Source organism: Sus scrofa, chromosome 12 (assembly GCF_000003025.6).
Source record: "Sus scrofa isolate TJ Tabasco breed Duroc chromosome 12, Sscrofa11.1, whole genome shotgun sequence".
Taxonomy (NCBI): Eukaryota; Metazoa; Chordata; class Mammalia; order Artiodactyla; family Suidae; genus Sus; species Sus scrofa.
In genome coordinates this window covers 53,646,723-53,670,322 of record NC_010454.4, presented here as the reverse complement: position 1 = coordinate 53,670,322, position 23,600 = coordinate 53,646,723, and the positions used below count along the sequence as shown (strand labels likewise).

Here is a 23,600-nt window from a genome sequence, read left to right as displayed (position 1 = left end):
GGAACTGAGATCCCACGTCAAGCAGCTGTATGCCGCAGCCAAACAAATCAATTAATTAGTTTTTTATATGGTATGATTATTGGCCTAGTCACCAAGATTTATGAGGGAATGACACTAAATTATCTTTGAAACTAGCACTTTTTAAAGTTTGCTGCTGAGGTCAACTCCATTGCCCTCGGGTGGACATAGTGAAATCGGCAATGAGGTGCCTGGGTGTCCCTTGACGAAGGGACAGCCTGCTGACACACAAACTGGCAGGACAGGAAAGTCTGAAGGGTAACGGTGTCTCACTTGGGTGGCTCGAGTCATGGCAGGAACTGCTGGGGTTTTTGCAAAACGAATCATTGCCTTCTGCGAAAGAGGTAAGAGAGAGCAGAGGCGGAACGAGCACAGAAAACCTTTCTTTTGCCCAGCCGGAGACTGGCATGGACACTAGAGGCCCAAAGAGTGTGGCCTGACACCCTGCCGCCACCAGGGTCTTTGACTAAGGGGAGAAAATGAATGGTTTAAAAAAAACACTTGGGTTCAGTTGTCTCTCTTGGTGGTGTGTAGTGTAGACGAGAGGATGCCGGCGTGAAATTCTCCCCATGACCCACTCCTGCCCGTAGCCGGTTCCTCCATGTGGCACCCGTGGAGCAGGTGCAGCTGTCCTGTCACTGGTACCACGGGCCTCAGGACAGCGTGTGAAGGAGTCACTGCAGAGCTTGGAGGCAGCGGGAGAGGTGCCCACACTCGGTCCTCTCACCCTCAGGGCTTGGGAACTGCAGTCTGGGCTCCAGCCAGGGCTTCGGGGGAAAGGGGAGCAGGGAGGTGGCTGTCACCAGCTCCCCCGGCCTGGGCTGAGCCCGCTGCACCAGGGCTGCTCTCAGTGGAAGGACATCCTTAGACTCCTCCCAGTTTCTTCCAGAAAATTCCATCCTCCCATTAGTATTTCTCACCTTCGGTTTGATCTTAACGGGTTCCAGGTGACAGGGCGTTTGGCACGATGGTGTTAAGGCTGTGACTTCTCAGAATGCAGTGGCTTGCTTTCAGCTTCAGTCAGTTTAGTTTGGAATGCGTCCTTATGGTGCGGCCCTCAGTGTGGTGAAGAGTTTCTTGTGTCTCGTCTTACAGAGCGCTTGAAGAAGGAGGAGAAGACCCGCCAGGAACTGGAGAAGGCCAAAAGGAAGCTGGACGGCGAGACCACGGACCTGCAGGACCAGATCGCCGAGCTGCAGGCACAGATCTACGAGCTCAAGATCCAGGTGGCCAAGAAAGAGGAGGAGCTGCAGGGCGCCCTGGCCAGGTGCGACCGTGGGGGCAGCCACGACCCCGGGAGGCTGACCTGTGGCTTCCTTTGTCGTTGACACAGGACCTGGGGAACCCCGGGGCGCTTGTGTCTGGGCAGCCACTCTCAGTATTTATGCTTAAAAATCAGGAGTCCTGGAGTTCCCATCGTGGCGCAGTGGTTAATGAATCTGACCAGGAACCATGAGCTTGCGGGTTCGGTCCCTGGCCTTACTCAGTGGGTTAAGGATTCGGTGTTGCCGTGAGATGTGGTGTAGGTCTGTGGTGTAGGTTGCAGATGCGGCTTGGATCCTGAGTTGCTGTGGCTCTGGCGTAGGCCGGCGGCTACAGCTACGATTAGACCCCTACCCTGGGAACCTCCCTGTGCCGCAGGAGTGGCCCAAGAAATGGCAAAAAGACAAAAAAAAAAAAAAATCAGGAGTCCTGTCTGATCCTTGCTTGGAAAGTCACATCATCACAAATTGTTTTACATCAGACATTCTGGCTCCCGCACATTACAGATTAACTTCAGTGTGTCTTAGAAGTTTAGAAGAAATCACGTGTCGGGAGTGCCTTTCGTGGCTCAGTGGCGAACGAATCCAACTAGGAACCATGAGGTTGCGGGTTCCATCCCTGGCCTTGCTCAGTGGGTTAAGGATCCCGTGTTGCCGTGAGCTGTGGTGTAGGCCAGCAGCTGTAGCTCCGATTAGACCCCTAGCCTGGGAACCTCCATATGCCGCGGGTGTGGCCCTAGAAAAGACAAAGAAAAAAAAAAGAAAAAAATCCAGTATCGCTTGTAGCAGGGTTTGCTGCGAAACCATCCAGCTTTACTTGTTTGTTTAGTGCAGTGTGGCTGATTTACGGTGTTGTGTTCATTTCTGCCGCGCAGCCCAGGGATTCAGTTCTAAATCCTCACAGGCCTTTTTGTGTGTTCTTTTCCACTAAGGGTTCTCCTAGGCTATTGACAGCAGTTCCCTCCGCCGTACAGTGGAACCTCGTTTATCCGTTCAGCGGGCCCAGGCGGAGGGAGGGAGGGAGGGAGGTGCGAGGGGGTCGCCACTGGAAACATCCCGGGCACCAGCTCTGAGCGCATCTCGTGCCCGGCTGTCCCCGCAGGGGTGACGACGAGACGCTGCACAAGAACAACGCACTGAAGGTCGTGCGGGAGCTGCAAGCCCAGATCGCTGAGCTTCAGGAAGACTTTGAATCCGAGAAGGCGTCGCGGAACAAGGCGGAAAAGCAGAAGAGGGACTTGAGCGAGGAGCTGGAGGCTCTGAAGACAGAGCTGGAGGACACGCTGGACACCACGGCGGCTCAGCAGGAACTGCGGTGAGCGGGGGGCGGAGGCGCGCGTCCTCCTGGGAGAGGCTGGTGCTCTTCGCGTTGTCACTTGGAGCATCCTCTCGCCCTCCGGGAAACCATGGCTGCTGGACCAGCAGCAAAATAGCAGTGGCTGGAAAGCACGGGGGCGGGGGGGCACAGCCAGAGGCATTACTGCGTGGACCCTGCGCCCCTCGAAGGACTCAGACCCCTCACCCCCACCCCCGCCTCTGCGTTGGTTCCTCCCCGTGGTGTGTATCACGTGATTAGCGTAAAATAACAGTTCTCAGCAAGCGACGTCCTGCTTATCAGACTCACAGGTTTAAGTCTCTTTGGGCCTCGGGGTGAGACGAACGGAGGAAGGAGACCTCCGCAGACACCCCCTTCCCCAGTTTGACTGAAGTGTCCGCCGGTGCCGTGGCAGGTCTCTTAGCGTCTGGCGTTAACCAGTGCCTGGCCGCCAGCACCGCCAGACTGTCCCTAGACATCCGAGGACCCCAAGGGACATTACACTGACGGCACAAGGAACAGGAGGGGTGCCGGCTGAGAAGGTTCCTCGGTATCACATAAGGGACGCGCCAGCCTGTTGGCAAGAGATCGATGTGACCTTTCAAACAGAAGCAGCCCTTGTAATACACATGTCGCCGTGCAACTCATGCTGAGCTCCTTTCCCCAACACTCTGTTTCTCTAGGACAAAACGTGAACAGGAAGTGGCAGAGCTGAAGAAGGCTCTCGAAGAGGAAACCAAGAACCACGAGGCTCAGATCCAGGACATGAGGCAGCGGCACGCGGCGGCCCTGGAGGAGCTCTCGGAGCAGCTGGAACAGGCCAAGAGGGTGGGCTCTGCTCTGCTGTCCCCATCCCCTCGCCGCCTGTCCGCGGCCCCTGCTCACTCAGGGCAGCAGTGGGACACGGATGACCTGCCCCTGAGCACATGTCAGGTCCTGTGCCCAGTGCCTGGGCATGGGCTTACCCTGCGTCCCACTCCTGTGGGCTCCCTCTCCGTCTCCCTCCGAGGGGGGCACACTGAGGCCCAGTGGCGTGAGGATGTTTAGCCAGAGCCCCACGGCGCGACCCCCCACCCCGCCCCACCACATCACCTTGAAAGCCTGTCCTCCATCCTTGTCATCTGAGGACGTCCCCACGGAGACCCAGCCTGTGGTGGTCACCCTCCCACCGGCCTACGGTGCTGCTCACGCCCCCTCCCCCCTACTGTTAGTCACACGTTGTCCCCGTGTTAATGTCACCCCAGCAACAGGAGCCTCAGCTCCTTGGTAAGAAATGTTTACACTGGAGTTCCCATAGCAGCTCAGCGGGTTAAGAACCCAGCCAGGATCCATAAGGATGCAGGTTCGATCCCTGGCCCCACTCAGTGGGTTAAGGATCCAGCCGGGAGCTGCGGTGTAAGTGGCAGACCGGGCTGGGATCTGGCGTGGCTGTCACTGTAGCCTAGGCTGGCAGCTGCAGCTCCTATTCTACCTCTTCCCTGGGAACTGCCACAGATGCAGCCCTAAAAAAAAATAAGAGGAAGAAAAGAAAGGTTTACATCGACAGAGCTTGTTCTACGCAAGGATGACGTGACCGAAGGACTGGTCTTGGGACAGAAGCGCTCGGCCCGTGGCCCCGGCTGCACTGACAAGGCCGAGGGTGGCCGCCCCCGTACCTGGATCAGCCGCGTGGCCGGGGGCTCCTCGCGTGGGAATCCTCGCGGGTGGGCGGAGAGCACATGCTTTCATTCAAGCCGTGCCCAGCACTGGCTCCAGGGGTGAAGCAGCGCCTTCGGGCGTGTTCTCAAACCCCAGCCAACCCTGTGTCCTCTCCCCCCAGTTCAAAGCGAACCTGGAGAAGAACAAACAGGGCCTGGAGACTGACAACAAGGAGCTGGCGTGTGAGGTGAAGGTGCTGCAGCAGGTCAAGGCCGAGTCCGAGCACAAGAGGAAGAAGCTGGATGCCCAGGTCCAGGAGCTCCACGCCAAGGTCTCAGAAGGAGACAGACTCAGGGTCGAACTGGCTGAGAAAGCAAATAAGCTACAGGTAGGCCTGGCAAACTGTTACTGGCTGCTGCCTGCCATGTTGGGGTGGGGGAGCCCGACATTCGGCTGCCCCAGGCGCACAGTAGGCTCCTTGGGTGTGGTCCCCGCACCTGAGGCTCTCATGGCCCCAGGTGGGTCTGCTCAGTAGGACGTGAGGCTCAGAGAAGCCCGCGCCCTCCGGGACTCGCCTGGCCGGTTGTGGCGCTGGACATGAGGGCAGCAGGGCTCCGCTGAGCCCAGGGCCCACCCCACCCACTGCGGCCAAGGCGGGTGAAGCACAGGCTCTCTGAAGGGTGTCGCTGAAAAGCGGAAAAATGGAAGTGTCATTAGCTTGACTGACATGAACCGAGACGTCTTCTGTTTGCCTTCCCTGTGCTGACGTGACGAGACGACAGACCAGAGCAAAGGGCAGCCTCTGTCTCTTCTGAGAGCCACCATCCCCACAGAAACGGGATTTCAGGGTTTGTGGGGGTCACAAGCCACCCGTTTTCCTTACATGCCCCTGCAATAAACCTTTTTCGGCTAAAAAATAAATAACCACATAGAAGATCTTCCCTAAAAGGGGGGAAGAGGTTTTTTTTAAGTTTAAAAATAACTTTGGGGAGTTCCCATCGTGGTTCAGTGGAAACGAATCTGACTAGGAACCGTGAGGTTTCGGTTTCAATCCCTGGCCTCGCTGGTGGGTTAAGGATCTGGCATTGCCGTGAGCTGTGGTGTAGGCCGGCAGCTGTGGCTCCGATTCGACCCCTAGCCTGGGAACCTCCATATGCCCCAGGGTGCGCCTTAAAAAAGCAAATAAATAAATAACTTCCGGGTTTTTTAAGTTTAAGAATAACTTCCCGTCGTGGATCAGCAGAAACAAATCCAACTGGGAACCATGAGGACGCGGGTTCGATCACTGGCCTTGCTCAGTGGGTTAAGGATCCGGCATTGGCGTGAGCTGTGCTGTAGGTCACAGACGTGGCTTTGATCCCACGTAGCTGTGGCTGTGGTGTAGGCCAGCAGCTACAGCTCAGATTCAACCCCTGGCCTCTAGATATACAACTTCTATATCCCACAGGTGCAGCCTTAAAAAGGAAAAAGAAGCCTTCGGGCCATGTTAACATTTAAACTAACTCGCGTCTGTGATAAAGTCTTCAAGCTCTAAGAATGGGAATTTTACTTCTGCCACCTACATGTGATTAATGCATCTTGGTGGGAAAAAGGATGAAAATAAACCCCCTCCTAATTACGGAGCCTCCTCACACAGGACAGCAGTCACTCTTTCAGAGGATTCGGTGTCATTTTTGTCTGTTCATGATAAAAAACAAGACAGCAAACCAGAGGGAGGAGAACCCCCTCGGGGGGGGGGGGGGGCTCTGCCAGTATAGTGCTCGATGTCCGAGCCTGCGTGTTGGGCACACTGCGTGCTGGGCACTGCTGAGGGCAGAGGACTCCCGGGGGTGAGTCTGCCTTAGCTGAGGCTGGCGGTTTGGGATCGACCCCTCCCTGCCCTTGGTGGGTGTTTAGGGTCCAGAACCCCAACTTGTTCCTATCTGCCTGTTAAAGTGAGTCTGACCCTTTATTCCTCCTCACAGAATGAACTGGATAACGTCTCAACTCTTCTAGAAGAAGCAGAGAAGAAGGGGATTAAGTTTGCTAAGGATGCAGCTAGTCTTGAGTCTCAGCTCCAGGACACCCAGGTACCCAGAGGGAGGGGCTGCGATGCTGACTCTGCCCTTTATGTGATCTGTAAGCCGGGGAAGCTTGTTGGTCCCAGAAAGGCCTCCTTAACACCTCTTTCTGTGCCTCTGCTCTCAACCGCCTTGCACTGTAACCAGCCTGCACACCCAGAAGCTGTCCCCTGAGCTCGTCTTTCAGGGCCCTGGGGTCCTGGGTCTGGGAGGCAGGTCTTCCAGCATGATGGGCTCTGCCTGGGGTGTGGGTCCCAGGGGTGGTCCCACTGTACACACTTGCATTGCTGCCCACTGTGAATGAGGTTGTTTTGTTATAGTTGACATTTCATCACCCTGAGCTAAGAGAAACAGGAGGGGATTCCGAAGTGAGAAGATGCCAGAGATGCAGGAAAGGGAGGCTCGCAGGTTCCTGGTCAGGGCCGTGCCGGGGGACTCTGAGGGGGAGAGGATGCTGCTTACAAAGGAGTTTAAAGCCCTGTTATATTAAGGGCACTTATTAAATGGTCGTATGTGGGTTTTTATAAATTTTTTATCATTTACTATAGTTGATCGACAGTGTCCTGCCCATTTCTGCCATACAACAAAGCGGCTCAGTCATACCTACATATTTTTTTAATGCGTTATTTTCCATCATGGTCTGTCCCAGGAGACTGGGTATAGAGTTCCCTGTGCTGTACAGCAGGACCTCGTTGTCTCATCCATTCTAAATGGAATGGTTTGCATCAACTAACCCCAAACTCCCTGTCCAGCCCACTCCTTCCCACCTCCCCCTTGGCAACCACAAGTCTGTTCTCTATGTCTGTGAGTCTGTTTCTGTTCTGTAGCTAAGTTCATTTGTGCCATATTTTAGATTCCACATATAAGTGATATCATATGGTGTTTGTCCTTTTCTGACTTAACTTTGCTTAGCATGAGAGTCTCTAGTCAGATCCATGTTGCTAAAAATGGCATGTTTGGTTCTTTTTCATGGATGTGTAATATTCTATTTCCCGTATACATCACATCTTAATCCATTCATCTGTTGATGGACATTTAGGTTGTTTCCATGTCTTGGCTATTGTGAATAGTGCTGCTGTGAACGTTGGGGGTGCATGTATCTTTCCAAATTATAGTTTTCTCCAGATAGATGCCCAGGAGTGGGATTGCTGGATCATATGGTAGTTCTATTTTTTAGTTTTTGAGAACCCTCCGTAGTGTTTTCCATAGTGGTTGAACCAATTTACATTCCCATATGGCCTCATGTCTTATGTTTAAGTCTTTAAGCCATTTTGAGTTTATTTTTGTGCATGGTGTGAGGGTGTGTTATAGTTTCACTGATTTACATGCAGCTGTTCAGTTTTCCCAGCATCACTTGAAGATTCTGTCTTTTTCCCATTTTATATTCTTGGCTCCATTGTCAAAGATTGACTATAAGTGTCTGGGTTTATTTCTGGGCTCTTTATTCTGCTCCATTGATCCCGATGTCTGTTTTTGGACCAGTACCACACTGTTTTGACTACTGTAGCTTTGTAATGTTGTCTGAGGTCTTGGGAGAGTTACAGCACCTGCTTGGGTTTTTGCCCTCAGGATTGCTTTGGCAATTCTGAATCCTTTATGCTTCCATATAAATTTGTGGATTATTTGTTCTAGTTCTGTGAAAAACGTCATGGGTGATTTGATGGAGGCACATTAAGTCTATAGATGGCTTTAGGTAATATGGCCATTTTAATATTCTTCCAATCCAGGAGCATGGGCTGTCTTTCCATAACAGAAGCATGTTGGTTTTGGTGATTCATATAACCTAAGTATTGACCTTTTATCAAAATAAACAGGAGCTTCTTCAGGAGGAGACACGTCAAAAACTGAACCTGAGCAGTCGAATCCGGCAGCTGGAGGAGGAGAAGAACAGCCTTCAGGAACAGCAGGAGGAGGAGGAGGAAGCCAGGAAGAACCTCGAAAAGCAGGTGTTAGCCCTGCAGGCCCAGGTGTGTGTGTGCACGTGGGACAGTGTGGCCTCCTCGTGTGTGTGAACAGCCGATGTGCCTGCTCTGCTGGGGTTTCAGCTCCATTGGGGACAGTTAATTGGGTCTCAAACTAAATGAAGCCCCTTAATGTATTTTCTTTGACCCAACCAAATGCTGATCCCATTGCTGGTTATACTGTTGGGGGTGTTTAAAATAAAGACCCCAGGAGTTCCTATTGTGGCTCAGCAGGTTAAGAACCCAACATAGTGTCCATGAGGGTACAGGTTTGATCCCTGGCCTCACTCAGTGGGCTGAGAATCTGGTGGTGTTGCCGCAAGCTGCAGCGTAGGTTGCAAATGTGGCTCAGATCCAGCGTTGCTGTGGCGTAGACTGGCAGCTGTAGCTCCAATTCAGCCTCTAGCCTGGGAACCTCCATATGCCGCGGGTGCGGCCATAAAATTAAAAACAATAAAATGTAAACTAAAATAAAGACGCTATGAATTCCCTTGTGGCGCAGCAGGTTAAGGGTCCAGTGTTGTCACTGCAGCAGCTCGAGTCACTGCCATGGTGCAGGTTTGATCCCTGGCCCAGGAACTTCCACATGCCATGGGCATGGCCCAAAGAAGTAATAAAGACCCTGGGACTGTGTCAGTTCTGAAAGGTTTCAAGCCAAACATCTGTTTAGAGATGATCAGCTAAGAAATTCATCCTCTGTTTCATGGCTCAAATCATGCAGTGTTGATTTATGTTATTTCTTCTCACAAGATCGTGAAAACAGGAGTTCCCTCTGTGGCGTAATAGGACCAGCAGTGTCTTAGGAGCGCTGGGACGCAGGTTTGATCCCTGGCACAGCAGGTCAAGGATCCGGCGTTGCCAAAGCTGCAGCGTAGGTCGCCGTCGCGGCTCAGATCCGATCCCTGGCCTGGGAACTCCATGTGCCGCAGGGCGGCCAAAAAAAAAAAGACTAGTGAAAACAAGTTTTATCTTTATTCCTCAGGTGAGCGGAGTTCTTGAGTATTGATCTTTTTTCCTTAGTTGACGGACACCAAGAAGAAAGTCGACGATGACGTGGGGACCATTGAAGGTTTGGAAGAAGCCAAGAAGAAGCTCCTTAAAGACGCGGAGGCGCTGAGCCAGCGCCTGGAGGAAAAGGCTCTGGCCTACGACAAGCTGGAGAAGACCAAGAACCGCCTGCAGCAGGAGCTCGACGACCTGCTCGTGGACCTGGACCACCAGCGCCAGATCGTCTCCAACTTGGAGAAGAAGCAGAAGAAGTTCGACCAGGTGGGTCCCGGACCTCCCGCCACCCCCACCTCCCGGGGCTCCAGGGCCAGCGTCAGCCGGTGTTTCCTCCCGGCCAAGCCCGCCCTCTTGTCATTTTGGTTTAAAACCATCCTGTCGTATGTGAAAGCGATACACATTTATAGCAAAATCGGAAAAAGCAGAACAGCAAAAAGAAGGAAATAAGAGAACACCCACCATCCCATGGAGGTTTTCTCAGGCATAAGTCAGGCGCGTAGCGGGTGAGGGCGTCTGCGTGGCTTCTGAAATGGCTTTTTACTGTGTTCCGACGCCACCCCGGGTAGCTGCTGGCCGAAGAGAAGAACATCTCTGCCCGCTACGCGGAGGAGCGAGACCGGGCCGAAGCGGAGGCCAGAGAGAAGGAAACCAAAGCGCTGTCCCTGGCCCGCGCCCTGGAGGAGGCCCTGGAGGCCAAGGACGAGTTCGAGCGGCAGAACAAGCAGCTGCGGGCCGACATGGAGGACCTGATGAGCTCCAAGGACGACGTGGGCAAGAATGTGAGTGCCCGGGGCCCCCTGGCGAGGCCCAGCCGGCAGCCGGGCGCTCTCGGTGGGGCCCGGCCTGTGTGGGATGGAGGGTTCAGGTCTCCCGGGATAAGCGGCTGGATTTCCCGCGGTCTGTTTTCGGGTGACCCGCACACGATGGCCCCCGAGGGTCGCCTCTGGGATCAGAGGGGACCGGAGGGGAAGCACCCAGCACGGGGAACTAGGTGGGGAACTAGGTGGACGTTGTGATGGGCTCCGGGTGCAGAGAGCGGGCGAGCCTCTCTTCACCGTACCGACTCCTTGATGGTTACAAGTCCCCCCACGCGTGTTTTCAGCACAGACCGTTTCCTCCGCAGCGACAGGGATGTGCCCTGGTACCTGTTAGACAGACAGCAGGCCAGTGGCCAGGCAACAGGCCACTCCCCTGACGCCACACTCTTTGTTGTTGATCGGCTCGTAAAAGATCGCTCGGCTTCGGGGTCACAGAGACCGTAGCGAACACGTGACGAAAGCCGGGCCTGTCCCTGAGGTGGCGCGCTCTCGAATGAGGACAGCGCAGCCGTAGGGGACAGGAGGCTGTGGGTCGGGGCCTATAAAACAGGAACTGCCGCCTTGCTTGTCCCTCTGCCGAGGGTCAGCTCCTTGCTCCCCGTGCTCCCTGCGGTCTAGGTTCATGAACTTGAAAAATCCAAACGGGCCCTGGAGCAGCAGGTGGAGAAATGAGGACGCAGCTGGAAGAGCTGGAAGATGAGCTTCAGGCCACGGAAGATGCCAAGCTTCGCCTGGAGGTCAACATGCAGGCCATGAAGGCCCAGTTCGAGAGGGACCTGCAAACCCGAGACGAGCAGAACGAGGAAAAGAAGCGGCTGCTGATTAAACAGGTGGGTGTGGCCCCGGAACAAGAACCTGTTTATTCTCAGAGCCTGCTTTGGGCTCAACATCCTATTTGTTCATGTTACACCACATTAGCTGGTGTAAAAAAAAAAAATTTCTCTTGCTTTTTAAGGCCGCACCCACTGCATGTGGAAGTTGCCAGGCTAGAGGTCTTAACGGAGCTACAGCTGCCGGCCTACACCACAGCCACAGCAACCAGGATCCAAGCCATGTCTGCGACCTACACCACAGCTCACGGCAACGCCAGGCCCCCAACCGCTGAGCGAGGCCAACTGCAGCCTCATGGTTCCTAGTCGAGTCATTTCCCCTGTGCCACGACGGGAACTCCGACAAGCTTATTCCTTAAAATGTAATGTAGTTTTGATTTCCTGTGTCTCAGATCATATCACTGCTGCTTACAAGCCAGGTGTCAGTTGAAAAGCCCTCAGTGGAATCCCCAAGGAATATGTGGGCAGGTTCAAGGTCTGAGTCTTACATGCATCAGTAAAGGGAAGAATCAGTAGGAACCTGACAAGGGGATTCAGGGTATTTTGAAGGTCAGATCACATGTCCTCTTAAAAAAAAAAAAAAAACACTCTTTAAAGGGAAAACATTTGTTTATTTTGAAGGGTTGCTTGGGCACTTAGGATTTGTACTCTTGTGAGTGCATGTTAAACTTCTACTCTGAAAGTCTATGTTAAAAATTAAGTGTGGATTTGTATTCTTGTGATACTAATTTTATAGTAGAAGTTTAACATGCACTCGCAAGACTACAAATCCTGAGCTCCAGTCCCTTGGAGCTCATGGTGTAAAGGCTTGGATCTGGATGTATCTAATTTTGTTTTTTTATTTGCATTCCAGACTATTTATTAGTCATTTTTTGCTAGATAACAAATTACCTCACACGTAGTGGCTTAGCGCAGCACTTACTAACTCAGTTTCTGTGGGTCAGGAATTCTGAATCCACCTAGCGGGTGTGTCCTCCGAAGGCCCGACTGGGGCTGGAGGCCCCACATCCCAGCTGGCTCTCCCACGGGGTGCGGCCAGAGACCGCCGCTCCCCGCCACGTGGGCCCCTTCCGGTGCTGGAGTGTCCCTCGGGGGATGTCCCCGGAGGGGTTTCGTGTCTTCCACATGTGTTGCATCGCCTACACCGTGAGCTTGCGGTGAGGACTCGCAGCCGCTCGGGTAGCCTGGCAGTAGTCACTGGAACCGGTTTGTGCCACGTGGGGGTGTTGAAGCCTCTCTGCACACACTCGGCTGTTGATAAGGATGGCTGCTCGGGGCAGAGAGCTCCTCTCCAGAGAAACCCGAGCCCTCAGGACGACAGGCTGCCTGTTCTCCGGGAGGCCGCCTGGGTCTGACCAGACGAACCCGATACCGCCCACTAGGTGCGGGAGCTCGAGGCAGAGCTGGAGGATGAGCGCAAACAGCGAGCCCTTGCTGTCGCTTCAAAGAAGAAAATGGAAATAGACCTGAAGGACCTGGAAGCTCAAATCGAGGCGGCGAACAAGGCTCGGGATGAAGTGATCAAGCAGCTTCGCAAACTTCAGGTACGTGCAGCCCTCGGTACCTGGTGGCGGGTGTCCCCCGCCGGCAGAGCTGGGGGCAGAGCTCAGTGCGGCACCAGCCTGCATCTTGCCAGCGGGCTCCGTGCTGCCTCGTCACCCCTGCAGGAGCGCAGGGCCGCTGTCCTGTCCCCCGAAGTCGTGGGCGGGGGCCACAGGCCATGAAGATGGCACGTGTGTAGCTCCATGCATGTCTGGAGCATGTGCTTGGCCCCACCAGGAGGAGGAGAATGGGTCTTGGACTGAGCTGGGGAGGAGTCAGCAGCTGGCACATCCACCAGGGGACACGCTCGTGGGGCTGTGGGCAGCCTCTAGTGCTTAACTAAACACCGGGCCACTGTGGGAAGGCAGGCCGGCCTCCCTCGAGTGCCGGCTGCCAGGAGCTCTAGCCGCCCTTCCGTCTGACGGAATCATCACGCCTGCTACCCCTGGGGCATCCTGGCTTTCACTGTCACAATGACAAAAGGTGATTTCGACGTAACTCAGCATTGGCAGGATTGAGGGCCTTCCTATAAAGAGGCCCTGAGGGAAGACTGTCAGGACAAAGGCGTTTTTTTGCCCGACGGCTCCACATCTTACCTCTACCACCATAACGATGAGAAGAAATGCTTACATACAAAGCTCATAGCTGAAGCGGTTAGGACGGCAGGAATGGAAATACCTAAATGTACGTGGACTGCCAGCCAGTCACATGGTGGGGACATGGTGCCCTGACAGCAGGAAGACGCCGTGTGGGACAGTTGAGTTTGTCACAACACCCACGTGTACAGACTTTTATATACAGACGTGTAGACAGACATACTTAGGGAAACGTCATCTCTGCATAATACGCTCTATGAGTAGTAGTTGCTTCCTTATACGTCTTTTTTTCTTTTTAGGGCCGCAGCCACAGCATATGGAAGTTCCCAGCCTAGGGGTCAAATCAGAGCTATCCTATAGCTGCCAGCCTACACCACAGCCACAGCCACGCCGGATCTTTAACCCACTGAACAAGGCCAGGGATCGAGCCTGTGTCTTCATGGATACTAGTCAGGTCCATTACCGCTGAGCCACAGTAGGAACTCCGATCACTAACACACTTTCCGACTCTATAGATTTGCCTGTGCTGGACATCTCACATAAATGGACATACAAATGGCTTCTACAATATATGGCTTTTTGTAACTAGCTTCTTTGATTTAGCATAATGTTTCCACGTTGTAGCATAAATACGTACTTCATTCCATTTTGCCACCAAATAACATTCCATTGTTTGAATATACCGTGTATTTATTAGCTCATTTATCCGGTGACATCGGGTTACTTTGCCTTTTGGCGGCTGTGGAAAATGCTGCTGTGAACACTCGCACCCGTTTGTGTGGACAGGGTCTTCGCTTTTCTTGAGCGTGTACCTAGGAGTGGGGTCGCTCGGGTGGGTGGGTACAGGTCATTCTCTTCGGCTCTGAGGCACTGCCTGATCCTTCCACGGCGGCGACACCATTGTACGTTCCCGCCAGCTCCGTGCGGGGCCAGTCTCTGCATCCTCACCGACGCTTGGTGTTGTGCATCTTTTACTTAAGCCGTCCTAGTGGGTATGAAGTGGTGTCTCATTGTGGTTTTGTGACGCTGAGCATCTTTTGCTGGGCTTACTGGCCTCATTACCTGCGAGGAAGACTCTTTCAAGTCTCTGCCCGTCTTTTTGAGTTGTCTTTAGTAACGGTTGTGACGTTTCCGTATATATTCTGGATGTTTCCGAGGAGAGAAACAATTTCCAAATATTTTCTTCCCTTCTCCAGGTTATCTGTTCAGTCACTCAGAGGTATTGTTTACAGCACAGAAGTTTTTAATTTTGAGCAAATCCAGTTTATTCTTTGTTTCTTATATTCTTGATATCTTATATGAAACGACTACCTAATCCTGGTCCTGAAATTTTATTCCTGTGTTTTCTCTTAAAGAGTTGTATACTCTTAGGTTTTTTTCTAAATCCGTTTTGAGGAAATTTTTGTTACATGGTTTGATATATAAACCGAACTTCACTCTTCCAGGTATGGATACCCAGTTGTCCCAGCACCATTTGTTAAAAAAACTGTCTTTACCCCCATTGAATTTTCTTGGCACCCTTGTCGTGAGTCAGCTGGTCACAGATGTGTGTTTATTTCTGGACCATCAAGTCATTCCCATTGATCTCTGTGTCTGGCCTTATGCCACTACCGGACAGTCTCAATTACTGCAGCTCTGTAAGTTCTGCAATTGGGAAATACGACTTCTCCCACTTTGTTCTTTTTCCTGATATTTAGCTACTCTGAGTCCCTTGCAATTCCATTTAGGATCAGCAAATGAATTTCTGTACCCAAAAAAGGCTAGCTTGGGTTTGTATATTGTGTTGACTAGTTGGGATATAAACTGATTGTTGCACAGTGGTCCCCTGCTGTCCGTGGGAGATTGGTTCCAGGACACCACATCCTTGGATGCTCAGGTCCCTGACAGAGAACGATGTCGTATTTGCATGTGACCTATGTCCGTCTTCCCATACACTTTAAATCATCTCTCAGTTATAACACCCGATACAGTGTAAATGATACACAGTTTGCCCAGGTGGCAGATTCACCTTTTGCCTTCTGAAACTTTCTAGGACTCTTTTCCCCAGAATATTTTTGATCCACTGCTGGCTGAATCCATGGATGTGGACCGGGCAGATACAGAGGGCTGACTATATATTGATCGTGTATGCTGCAACCTCGCCGAACGCGTTTATTGGTTCTAAGGGGTTTTTAGTGGATGCCTAATACTTTCTATATATAAGGTCCTATCATCTGCACATTGAGCCGCTTTTCTTCTTCTCCTCCAATCTGAATGTCTTTTCTTTCTCTTGGGTAATTGCTTTGACTAGACTCTATTACAGTGTCAAGGTCAGACATGCTGTCTCGTCGCTACCTCAGGGGAAAGCGTTTCGTCTTTGACCATCAAGCATGATGTTGCCTGTCAGCTTTCCCCTTGATGCCCTTTATCGAGTTGAGAAGTTTCCTTCAGTTTATTGAGTGTCTATTGAAAGGGGGTTGGATTTTGTCAAACGCCTCTTCTGCATTTACGGAGATGATCGGAAGCCTCTAGAAATTCACTCTGGGACGTCAGACCACCCCTGCCTTCCTCAGAAGCATCCCATTTGGACAGTGGGGTGTGATGCTGTATAAACGTACACAGTGGATAATTCTCTCAACGTGTGGATGGAGTCTACTGGTTACTATTTTGTTGAGGATATTGGCCTAAATGTTTCCTTGTGATGTTTTTGTTACTTGCATATACTTTTATATTTAGAATAAATGCATGTTTTATAATCTGGAAAAAATACTATAAAACAGTGAATGAACACTAACCCAAAACCTTCTTCCCGTTTAATCTTAGGCTCAGATGAAGGACTACCAACGTGAATTAGAAGAAGCACGTGCATCCCGTGATGAGATTTTTGCTCAATCCAAAGAGAGTGAAAAGAAATTAAAGAGTCTGGAAGCAGAAATTCTTCAATTGCAGGAGGTATGCTGCTTTACTTATTCGTCCATTAGTTTAACAAATAGTTGCCCTTGAAATTTCTCTAAGACCGGATATCACTTTCCATTTTTAATACGGTACTGATCCATCTGGTGGCTTCAGTACAGCAAGCAAAGTGGACACTCCTCTGCCTGGGCTAAAACCGAGCAGTGGATGAGTAATTTCTCCAATCTAACTGTAGTCTGAGGCACACTAGGAGTGCCTGGAGCCAGGCGGCGGCAGCCTACAGGCACCGTCAGCTTTCACCTTGGACGAAACTGTCAGCGTCCAGAGCTGAAATCAGTCTCCACTTCCTCAGGAACTTGCCTCGTCTGAGCGAGCCCGCCGACACGCCGAGCAGGAGAGAGACGAGCTGGCGGACGAGATCGCCAACAGCGCCTCTGGCAAGTGAGTCTCCTGGCAACACGTGGAAGGGGAGGGCGTCTTGAAATCCGTGGCTGCCTGCCACCCCCCGACACACAGTCCTTATGGGCACCTGCGGCCCATGCCCCGGAGCACACACCTGGGGCACAAGATGGCTGTTGGGGGAGCCAGTTGTTGGTCTGCTCATCTGTTCAGTCTGGAACGAGGCGCACAGGCCGCGTCTCCCTGTGCCGGTCACACCCACGGCAGGCACGCAGGACAGACATGCAGACCTAACCTGCTTTCCAAAGGCCGCACCGCCGTGCAACACAAGCCTTCACGTTCCTCACATCTGACGATAGATTCCTTAGACTTACCTTTCCCTGCTCGTACTTTTTGTCAAAAATCACAATTTTTCTCTGCTGTGCTGAGGATTCATCATGGTCATTTAAGTGATGAATGATGAGTTGGCCTTTGATCTCAGTGCACTGGAGAACCAGTAGCCGAAGGCTAGGAAATACCAGGATCCTTTTGCACTTGTAGTTTTATTTATTTTTTGTCTTTTTAGGGCCGCACCCGCAACATATGGAGGTTCCCAGGCTAGGGGGGCAAGTCGGAGCTACAGCTGCAGGCCTATGCCACAGCCACAGCCACGCTTTGAAGCTGCCACTGGCTGCCCTGCGGAGCAGCGACGGGGAGGTGGCAGGGAGGTCGGCTGGGAGGCTATCGCAGTGCTCCAGACCGGAGATGACGGGGCTGGGATGGAGAGAAGCGGGTGGCGTGTTGGGACGCGGATTGGGTGGGTACAGAGGAGAGAGAAAAATGAGGCGCGCTGCTCGGCTCCGGCAGCGGGGAGGGTGGAGGAGGCCCCCAGGAGGAGTTGGGAGTCCCCAGCTTGGCAGAGACCGGTCTGGACCCGCCTCCTCCACCCCGCAGGTCTGCGCTGCTGGACGAGAAGCGGCGTCTAGAGGCGCGAATCGCGCAGCTGGAGGAGGAGCTGGAAGAGGAGCAGAGCAACATGGAGCTGCTCAACGACCGCTTCCGCAAGACCACGCTGCAGGTGCACACGCGGCGGCCGGCCCGGCCCGGCCCGCGAAGGGCCGCGCTGCCGCCACACGGCTGACCGTCTCTCCTCCACAGGTGGACACGCTGAACGCAGAGCTGGCGGCCGAGCGCAGCGCCGCCCAGAAGAGCGACAACGCGCGCCAGCAGCTGGAACGGCAGAACAAGGAGCTGAAGGCCAAGCTGCAGGAGCTGGAGGGCGCTGTCAAGTCCAAGTTCAAGGCCACCATCTCAGCCCTGGAAGCCAAGATTGGGCAGCTAGAGGAGCAGCTTGAGCAGGAGGCCAAGTAAGAGGTTTCTGCTGCATCTCTGCTACAGACCAGGTCCAGGTTCAGCCTGGAGTCCGAGGGGACAGACATGCCCCCTCTCCCTCAGGAGCTCCCTCGGCAGGGGAAGAAATGACAGGAACACGTGGAACCAGAGAGGAGGTGATGCAAGCCCTCAGGGAAGCCCTGTCAGCTCTCCCCAGACCCGGCTGAGGGCTGTGCCCCGTGATTTCCTGGGGCCAGAGTTACATCTTGACCCAAAGCGGATTGCCCAAGCTGGGGCCGTCACGTGAACTGCTGCAGTTTGTTGGCAGAGAAAAATAATGTGACCAAAAGCAGCTTTTCTTCTCCCCAGGAGGGGATTGCTTAACAGTCTCCATTCGGTTGGAGAAAACCACTCTGAAATGTACGAGGAGTTGCACAAGGCAGCTCGGGGCGGGCAGTCACCAGTCTCTGGGGACAGAGGCAGAGGCCGCCTCCTGCGGAGGAGCCTGGGGCCCCGAAGCGCAGCGTCTGTGCTCAGAGCCAGGCCCGCCTCCGGCACGGCCCGCACAGTCCAGGGCTGGTTTGCTGTTAGTTGTCATTAACGTAACCTGCCCTCCAGCGGACTCCAGCCCCACCCTGTCCGTTCTTGCATAACGTGTGTGAAGGATCAAAAGGACTTCTGGTCGCAGTGGAGTTCCCCAAATAAGCTCCTTCTCCTCCATGTGGACAGGGGAGGCCTGTCTACACCGGTGCAGATTTGACTCCTAACTAAAGTGGGCGGGGGTGTTCAGCAGGGGTGCTCTGGCATCTTTCATTTGTTTGGTTTTGTCTTTTTTTGTTTTTTGGTTTTAGGGCTGCACCTGCAGCCTATGGAGGTTCCCCGGCTAGGGATCAAATCGGAGCAGGATCTGAGCCACGTCTGCCACCTACACCACAGCTCACGGCAATGCTGTCTCCTTAACCCACTGAGCAAGGCCAGGGATCGAACCTGCCACCTCATGGTTACTAGTCGGATTCGTTTCTGCTGCGCCTCAGCGGGAACTCCCAGGTGCTCTAGCATCTTAATAGGTGGTTAGAAAATTTTAAGTTGAGACGACCACTTAATAAACTCTTTGTTTTGTTTCCCAGGCTAAAAAGTTAGGTGATTAGAGTAACCAGCTACAATTTTTGTCTTTAAAAACCCTCCACTTGATATGTGACAAGTAGCTTATATGTGACATTTGATCTTTGAAAGGTCACTCAATCAGTGTGACCAGAAAGAAATTTCTAGACCCTATTGATTATTCCAGAGGTACAGGGCCCGGAAAGCACTCTGACACAGGTCATCTTCCAGACAAAGAGGAAGGACTCTTCAAAAGCATTTCCCACGCATGAGACGGTCCTTTCAAGGCCGGTGGAAACGAACGTGCTGGTCATTTTCACAGGGAAAGAGCAGCCGCCAACAAACTGGTCCGCCGCACCGAGAAGAAGCTGAAGGAGATCTTCATGCAGGTGGAAGACGAGCGCCGCCACGCAGACCAGTATAAAGAACAGGTGAGGGGGCGGCGGGAGGCGAGGAGCCGCGTCCAAACCCCCGGGTTACCCCACTGGACCAGCCCAGTCAGCAAGAGCCGCTTCAAACTCCGTTCTAACGTGTCAGCACCCCCGCCAGCAGGGAATACGGAGCGGGTGGGGACCCCGCCGGCCTCCCAGGCGACCCAGATGTGGGGGAGAGGCGGGCGCCTGCCCGAGTGTGAGGCCTCATCTTAAAACTGTCACGTGTCCTCCACGGGAGTGGACGCTTCCCGAGTGCAGGATTCCTGCCCGCCTCACCCCACGGCCCTCTTGAATGCCTAGAGCAGCGTGGGCAAAGTTGGCAGTTGCTGCATGTTGGCAGGATGGAGGGATGGATGCAGGAGGTGTTGGATGGAAAAGGAATTGAAAGCAAGTGTTCTGCACGTGGGACCACAGTGGTCCTTCCGTCTGCGTCCAGGCATCTGGTTCCTTAGACTCAGGGCGTGTTCCCACAGGACTCGGGGCCGTGGCCAGGCCTGCACTAACCACAGTGGGGCGCTGAGGAGCCCCTGCCTGTGGCTCAGACGCCCCCCTCCTCTGTCCAGTCCGGCACCCGGCCCGGCCAGGCCTGGCCTTCCCGCCCTCAAGGCAGTTCTGGGTGGACGTCAGGGCGCGGGCCCGTCTCTGTGGCTCAGGAGGGATCGGTCCATAGGGCAGTCTGAGTTCTCGCGTCCGGTCCCGGAGTAGCTTTGTACTTGGATCAGAATGGATTGTTGGCACACCTACCCGTGTTGAAAGGCGGTGTCAAGTGGAACGTACCTTCTCCTGTTACTGATTGTCCCGCGTCGTGTGGGAACAGCACGTCCCTCACACAATCCCAGAGGTCGCGTCCGTGAAGATACTCAGCTGTCGCTTCTCTGCACAACACGCGGGTGGGCGAAAACAGAGTTTTAAAAAACTTTCTTTTAGCGTAATTGGCTTCGTGGACGCTGGTTTTGCTGAGAGTGGCAGTTTCCCGAAAGGCCTCAAGCCGGGCCCCGGTCTTGTGGGGCGGTGCCGACACTCGGGACACCGCAGTTTCTCGTGACTTGGTCTGTGTCCCTCCCCCAGATGGAAAAGGCCAACGCCAGGATGAAGCAGCTCAAGCGGCAGCTGGAGGAAGCGGAAGAAGAAGCCACACGTGCCAACGCGTCTCGGCGCAAACTCCAGCGGGAACTGGATGACGCCACCGAGGCCAACGAGGGCCTGAGCCGCGAGGTCAGCACCCTGAAGAACCGGCTGAGGTGAGCGGCCCGGAGCTGGCGAGCGGCGGGGGGGGGTCACACACGCCCCCTCGTTCCTGCCCCTTTACCGGCTGGGGGTTTCCGGCCCGCAGGAGTCCCGCCAGCTGGCTCCTTCTTCACCAGAGGCTCTGCGAGTTCCGATCGGGCTCAGCCAGGCCGGCGTCAGGCTGTGGCCGTGGCCCTCGTGAGGAGGGGCCGGAGCTCAAGGGCCCTGGCGCCACCAGCCCTCCTCCTGTCCTCGTCTCCGGGCTGCACTTGACATGCACCAGGGAGAGGGCAGAACCCGGGGAGCCAAGGCTAAACCTGCTCCCCCAGAAAGACAGCACAGGGGTCACAAGCCGTAGCCAGAGGGTGGGTCCCGTTCGGTGCAGCCAGGGCGCCGAGGACGGTGGTTCCATTTATAAAGGCTGCAAAAACAAAGCAAGCGCCTACACCAGGCCCCTGAGTGCCCACGAAGCCTAAGCCGAGCACTGGCTGTCCGCCCTTTGGGGAGAGGGGGCCTCTCCGAGGCCAGGGCTCCACGGAGCAGGGGTGGTGTTCCCCAGGCAGGGGTGCGGGCGGGCAAAGCAGGGCGCAGTCCGATCTGCCCCCACCCCGCCTGGGTGCTGTGTCCTGAGGGAGGGGAGGAAGTTTCAAGCTATCAGGTGGGGGAGCAACGCGCCCGCTCCGCGCTCTGTTCCTCCAGGCGAGGCGGCCCCATCAGCTTCTCCTCCAGCCGCTCTGGCCGCCGCCAGCTGCACCTGGAGGGCGCGTCCCTGGAGCTCTCGGACGACGACACAGAAAGTAAGACCAGTGATGTCAACGAGACGCAGCCGCCCCAGTCTGAGTAGGTCCGAGGACGAGGTGGAGGCGATGCGGCAGGACACGCAGGAAGGCAGCGGCGCCCCTGCCCGGGGCCTCCCCCGCGAGCTGGGGGGCGGCGGACGCGGGATGCCGGGCTGCGCGATCAACGGTGTCTTAAGGCCTTGCAGCCTCCACATGCTGTATCCTGCTCCAGATTTAGGTACAGTTGCTCCCCTTTTTATATATAGACCTCACACCGAACACACACACATTAAACAGGTCGTCTCATCGCATCTACTTTCCATCTACCCATCAAGAGACCATTTTATGATACGCGTTAAGAGAACCCTTTTTCAGACAAACTGCAGACTCCGCCGCCAGTGGCGGGGTTGTTGGGGCGGCCCCGGGGTCGCTGCCCGGTCCTCTGCATGCTCTGTCGTACGGACAGCTGACTTAGTTCTGTGTCCATGTGGCCCCTGCCGCCTCAGCCACATCAAGTCTCCTAGAACATTGTGGAATCTAAACTGCACTTGTAGCTCTCATTTCCTTCCAGTACTGATCACGATTCCAGGGCGCCAACTGTGAAAGGGGCCTCGGGGAGAGCAGGCGGGGTGGGCTGGCCTGGGGTGGGGGAAACGGCACCCGTGCCCCCTCCCTCGAGGCGCGGTGGCCGAGATGCAGCGGAGGCCCGGGGGCGGGGGGTAAGGGCAGCCAGCGCTTGGCCCCTGGGTGGCCTCCTTGAGGCCTCTGGCTTCGCCAGCCGTCGCCCTGCTTCCGGAGCAGAAGTTAGGGGACTTGCCTTGCCTCCTCCGCGCCACCCAGGCTCTCATGCTGACCTTGCAAATTCAGCCGCTGCTTTGAGCCCAAAGTGGGAATATTGGTTTTGTGTCCAAGACTTGTTCCAAGTTTGTCAGTGAGGTTGACAGAACGTCGAGCGCAGATGCCACCTGCCTGAGTGTTGACATGCCAGTGGATGTGACTCCTTTTTCGTTTCTCCTTTCCCTCCCCTTGGGACAGTGTTAGAGTGAACATTTAGCATCTGTTTTTGGTTGATAGTTAATCAAACTGACATTACAGAAAGTGCCTTAGACACTACAGTACTAAGACAATGTTAAATCTATGATTTGCCTCTGTAACAGTTTAACGTATTAAGTTTTGACTGTGCTCATATCATGTACCTCTCTAGTCCAAGTGGTATTATAAACATTCAGTGACAACGAATCAGTGTTCATTATAAATCCTCCGCAACGTGCTTGAAAACACAAACCTTTTGGGTTGAAAGCTTTAACATCCGGTAGGAAGACTCTGTCACGTGGGTTTGGAATCTTTGATTTTCCCCTTTATGAATTGTACTGGCTGTTGACCACCAGACACCTGACTGCAAATATCTTTTCTTGTATTCCCATATTTCTAGACAATGATTTTTGTAAGACAATAAATTTATTCATTATAGATATTTACGCCTGCTCTGTTTACTTGGAGGACAAAGCACCCGTTGAGAATAAACAGACCTCAATAAACAAGCATCATCCTGTGAACGTGCAATTGTTTTCTCACCTTCTGTTCTTGATTTCCCGCCTGTGGTCCCTCCCGTCAGCGGCTGGACGCCGCACAGACTTAAAACGCTGACAGCCGGGCCGGCTCTTCCCGAGGGCACCGCGCTCGCTCCCGGGGCGCAGCCTGTCAGGGGACAGGCGAACCCAGGCCGACTTGGCTACAGACGCTCTGCTCACCAGCGGCCTTGGCGCGTGGATGGTCAGGGAGGAAAGGGCTGCTGGCGCTGGGGACCCGCTGCTCCGGGCCAAGGACGCGACCTGGGGCTGCAGGAGGACGCCCGGAGGAGGGTGTCCATCACCAACCAGTGAAGCCCACCACGGGAGCAGGCTAAAGGGGCCACGGAGTTGCGGCCCCAGGCTCCAGCAGGATGCCCGACGAGCCCGCTCGGGGGAGGATTCCGTGACGAGCGCCCCGGGCAGCTGGGCCGGTGAGGATGGGTGGCGGGAGGCACGAGGGGACACCGTCGTGAGGAGCGGCTCCGGCGGGCTCGGGTTCAGGCCCAGGCGGCTCGGCAGGTGTGGGGTGTGAGAAACGGGCAAAGATGCTCCCTTCGCCCTGTGCCACGACCACGGGAGAAGAGGGTGACTCGCACTTACCGTGTCTCAGGTGCGGCCTCACCCTTGCCTTCACTACCTTAATCCAGGGGATTGTGGGATTTAGAGGCTTGTTGTTCTCACAAAGAAGCCTCCCCTGCTGGCTGGTGTAACTGGAGTTAATGTCACAATGGTTCCCAGCTACACAGCCTATTAGAAGAAACATATAATCTATGTGAGCAGATTCCACAAAGATGCTAATTCGAAGAGACCTTTCTTCACTAAACAAACCACCGCTTCCTGG

At 54.2% G+C, this 23,600-nt stretch overlaps 1 protein-coding gene across 1 annotated transcript in view; it reads left to right on the top strand.

The window, feature by feature from the left end:
- Window positions 1-22,744, top strand: part of MYH10 (myosin heavy chain 10) — a 133,974-nt gene extending 111,230 nt beyond the window's left edge. Inside the window, 18 exon segments of the mRNA XM_021067863.1 lie at window positions 1,114-1,285; window positions 2,383-2,595; window positions 3,279-3,423; window positions 4,415-4,621; window positions 6,198-6,302; window positions 8,108-8,260; window positions 9,275-9,523; window positions 9,826-10,038; window positions 10,696-10,738; window positions 10,741-10,907; window positions 12,290-12,451; window positions 15,848-15,976; window positions 16,290-16,378; window positions 17,270-17,393; window positions 17,474-17,682; window positions 19,071-19,179; window positions 20,251-20,423; window positions 21,109-22,744. Coding sequence (XP_020923522.1) covers window positions 1,114-1,285; window positions 2,383-2,595; window positions 3,279-3,423; window positions 4,415-4,621; window positions 6,198-6,302; window positions 8,108-8,260; window positions 9,275-9,523; window positions 9,826-10,038; window positions 10,696-10,738; window positions 10,741-10,907; window positions 12,290-12,451; window positions 15,848-15,976; window positions 16,290-16,378; window positions 17,270-17,393; window positions 17,474-17,682; window positions 19,071-19,179; window positions 20,251-20,423; window positions 21,109-21,253 — 2,807 coding nt within the window. The 3' untranslated portion in view covers window positions 21,254-22,744.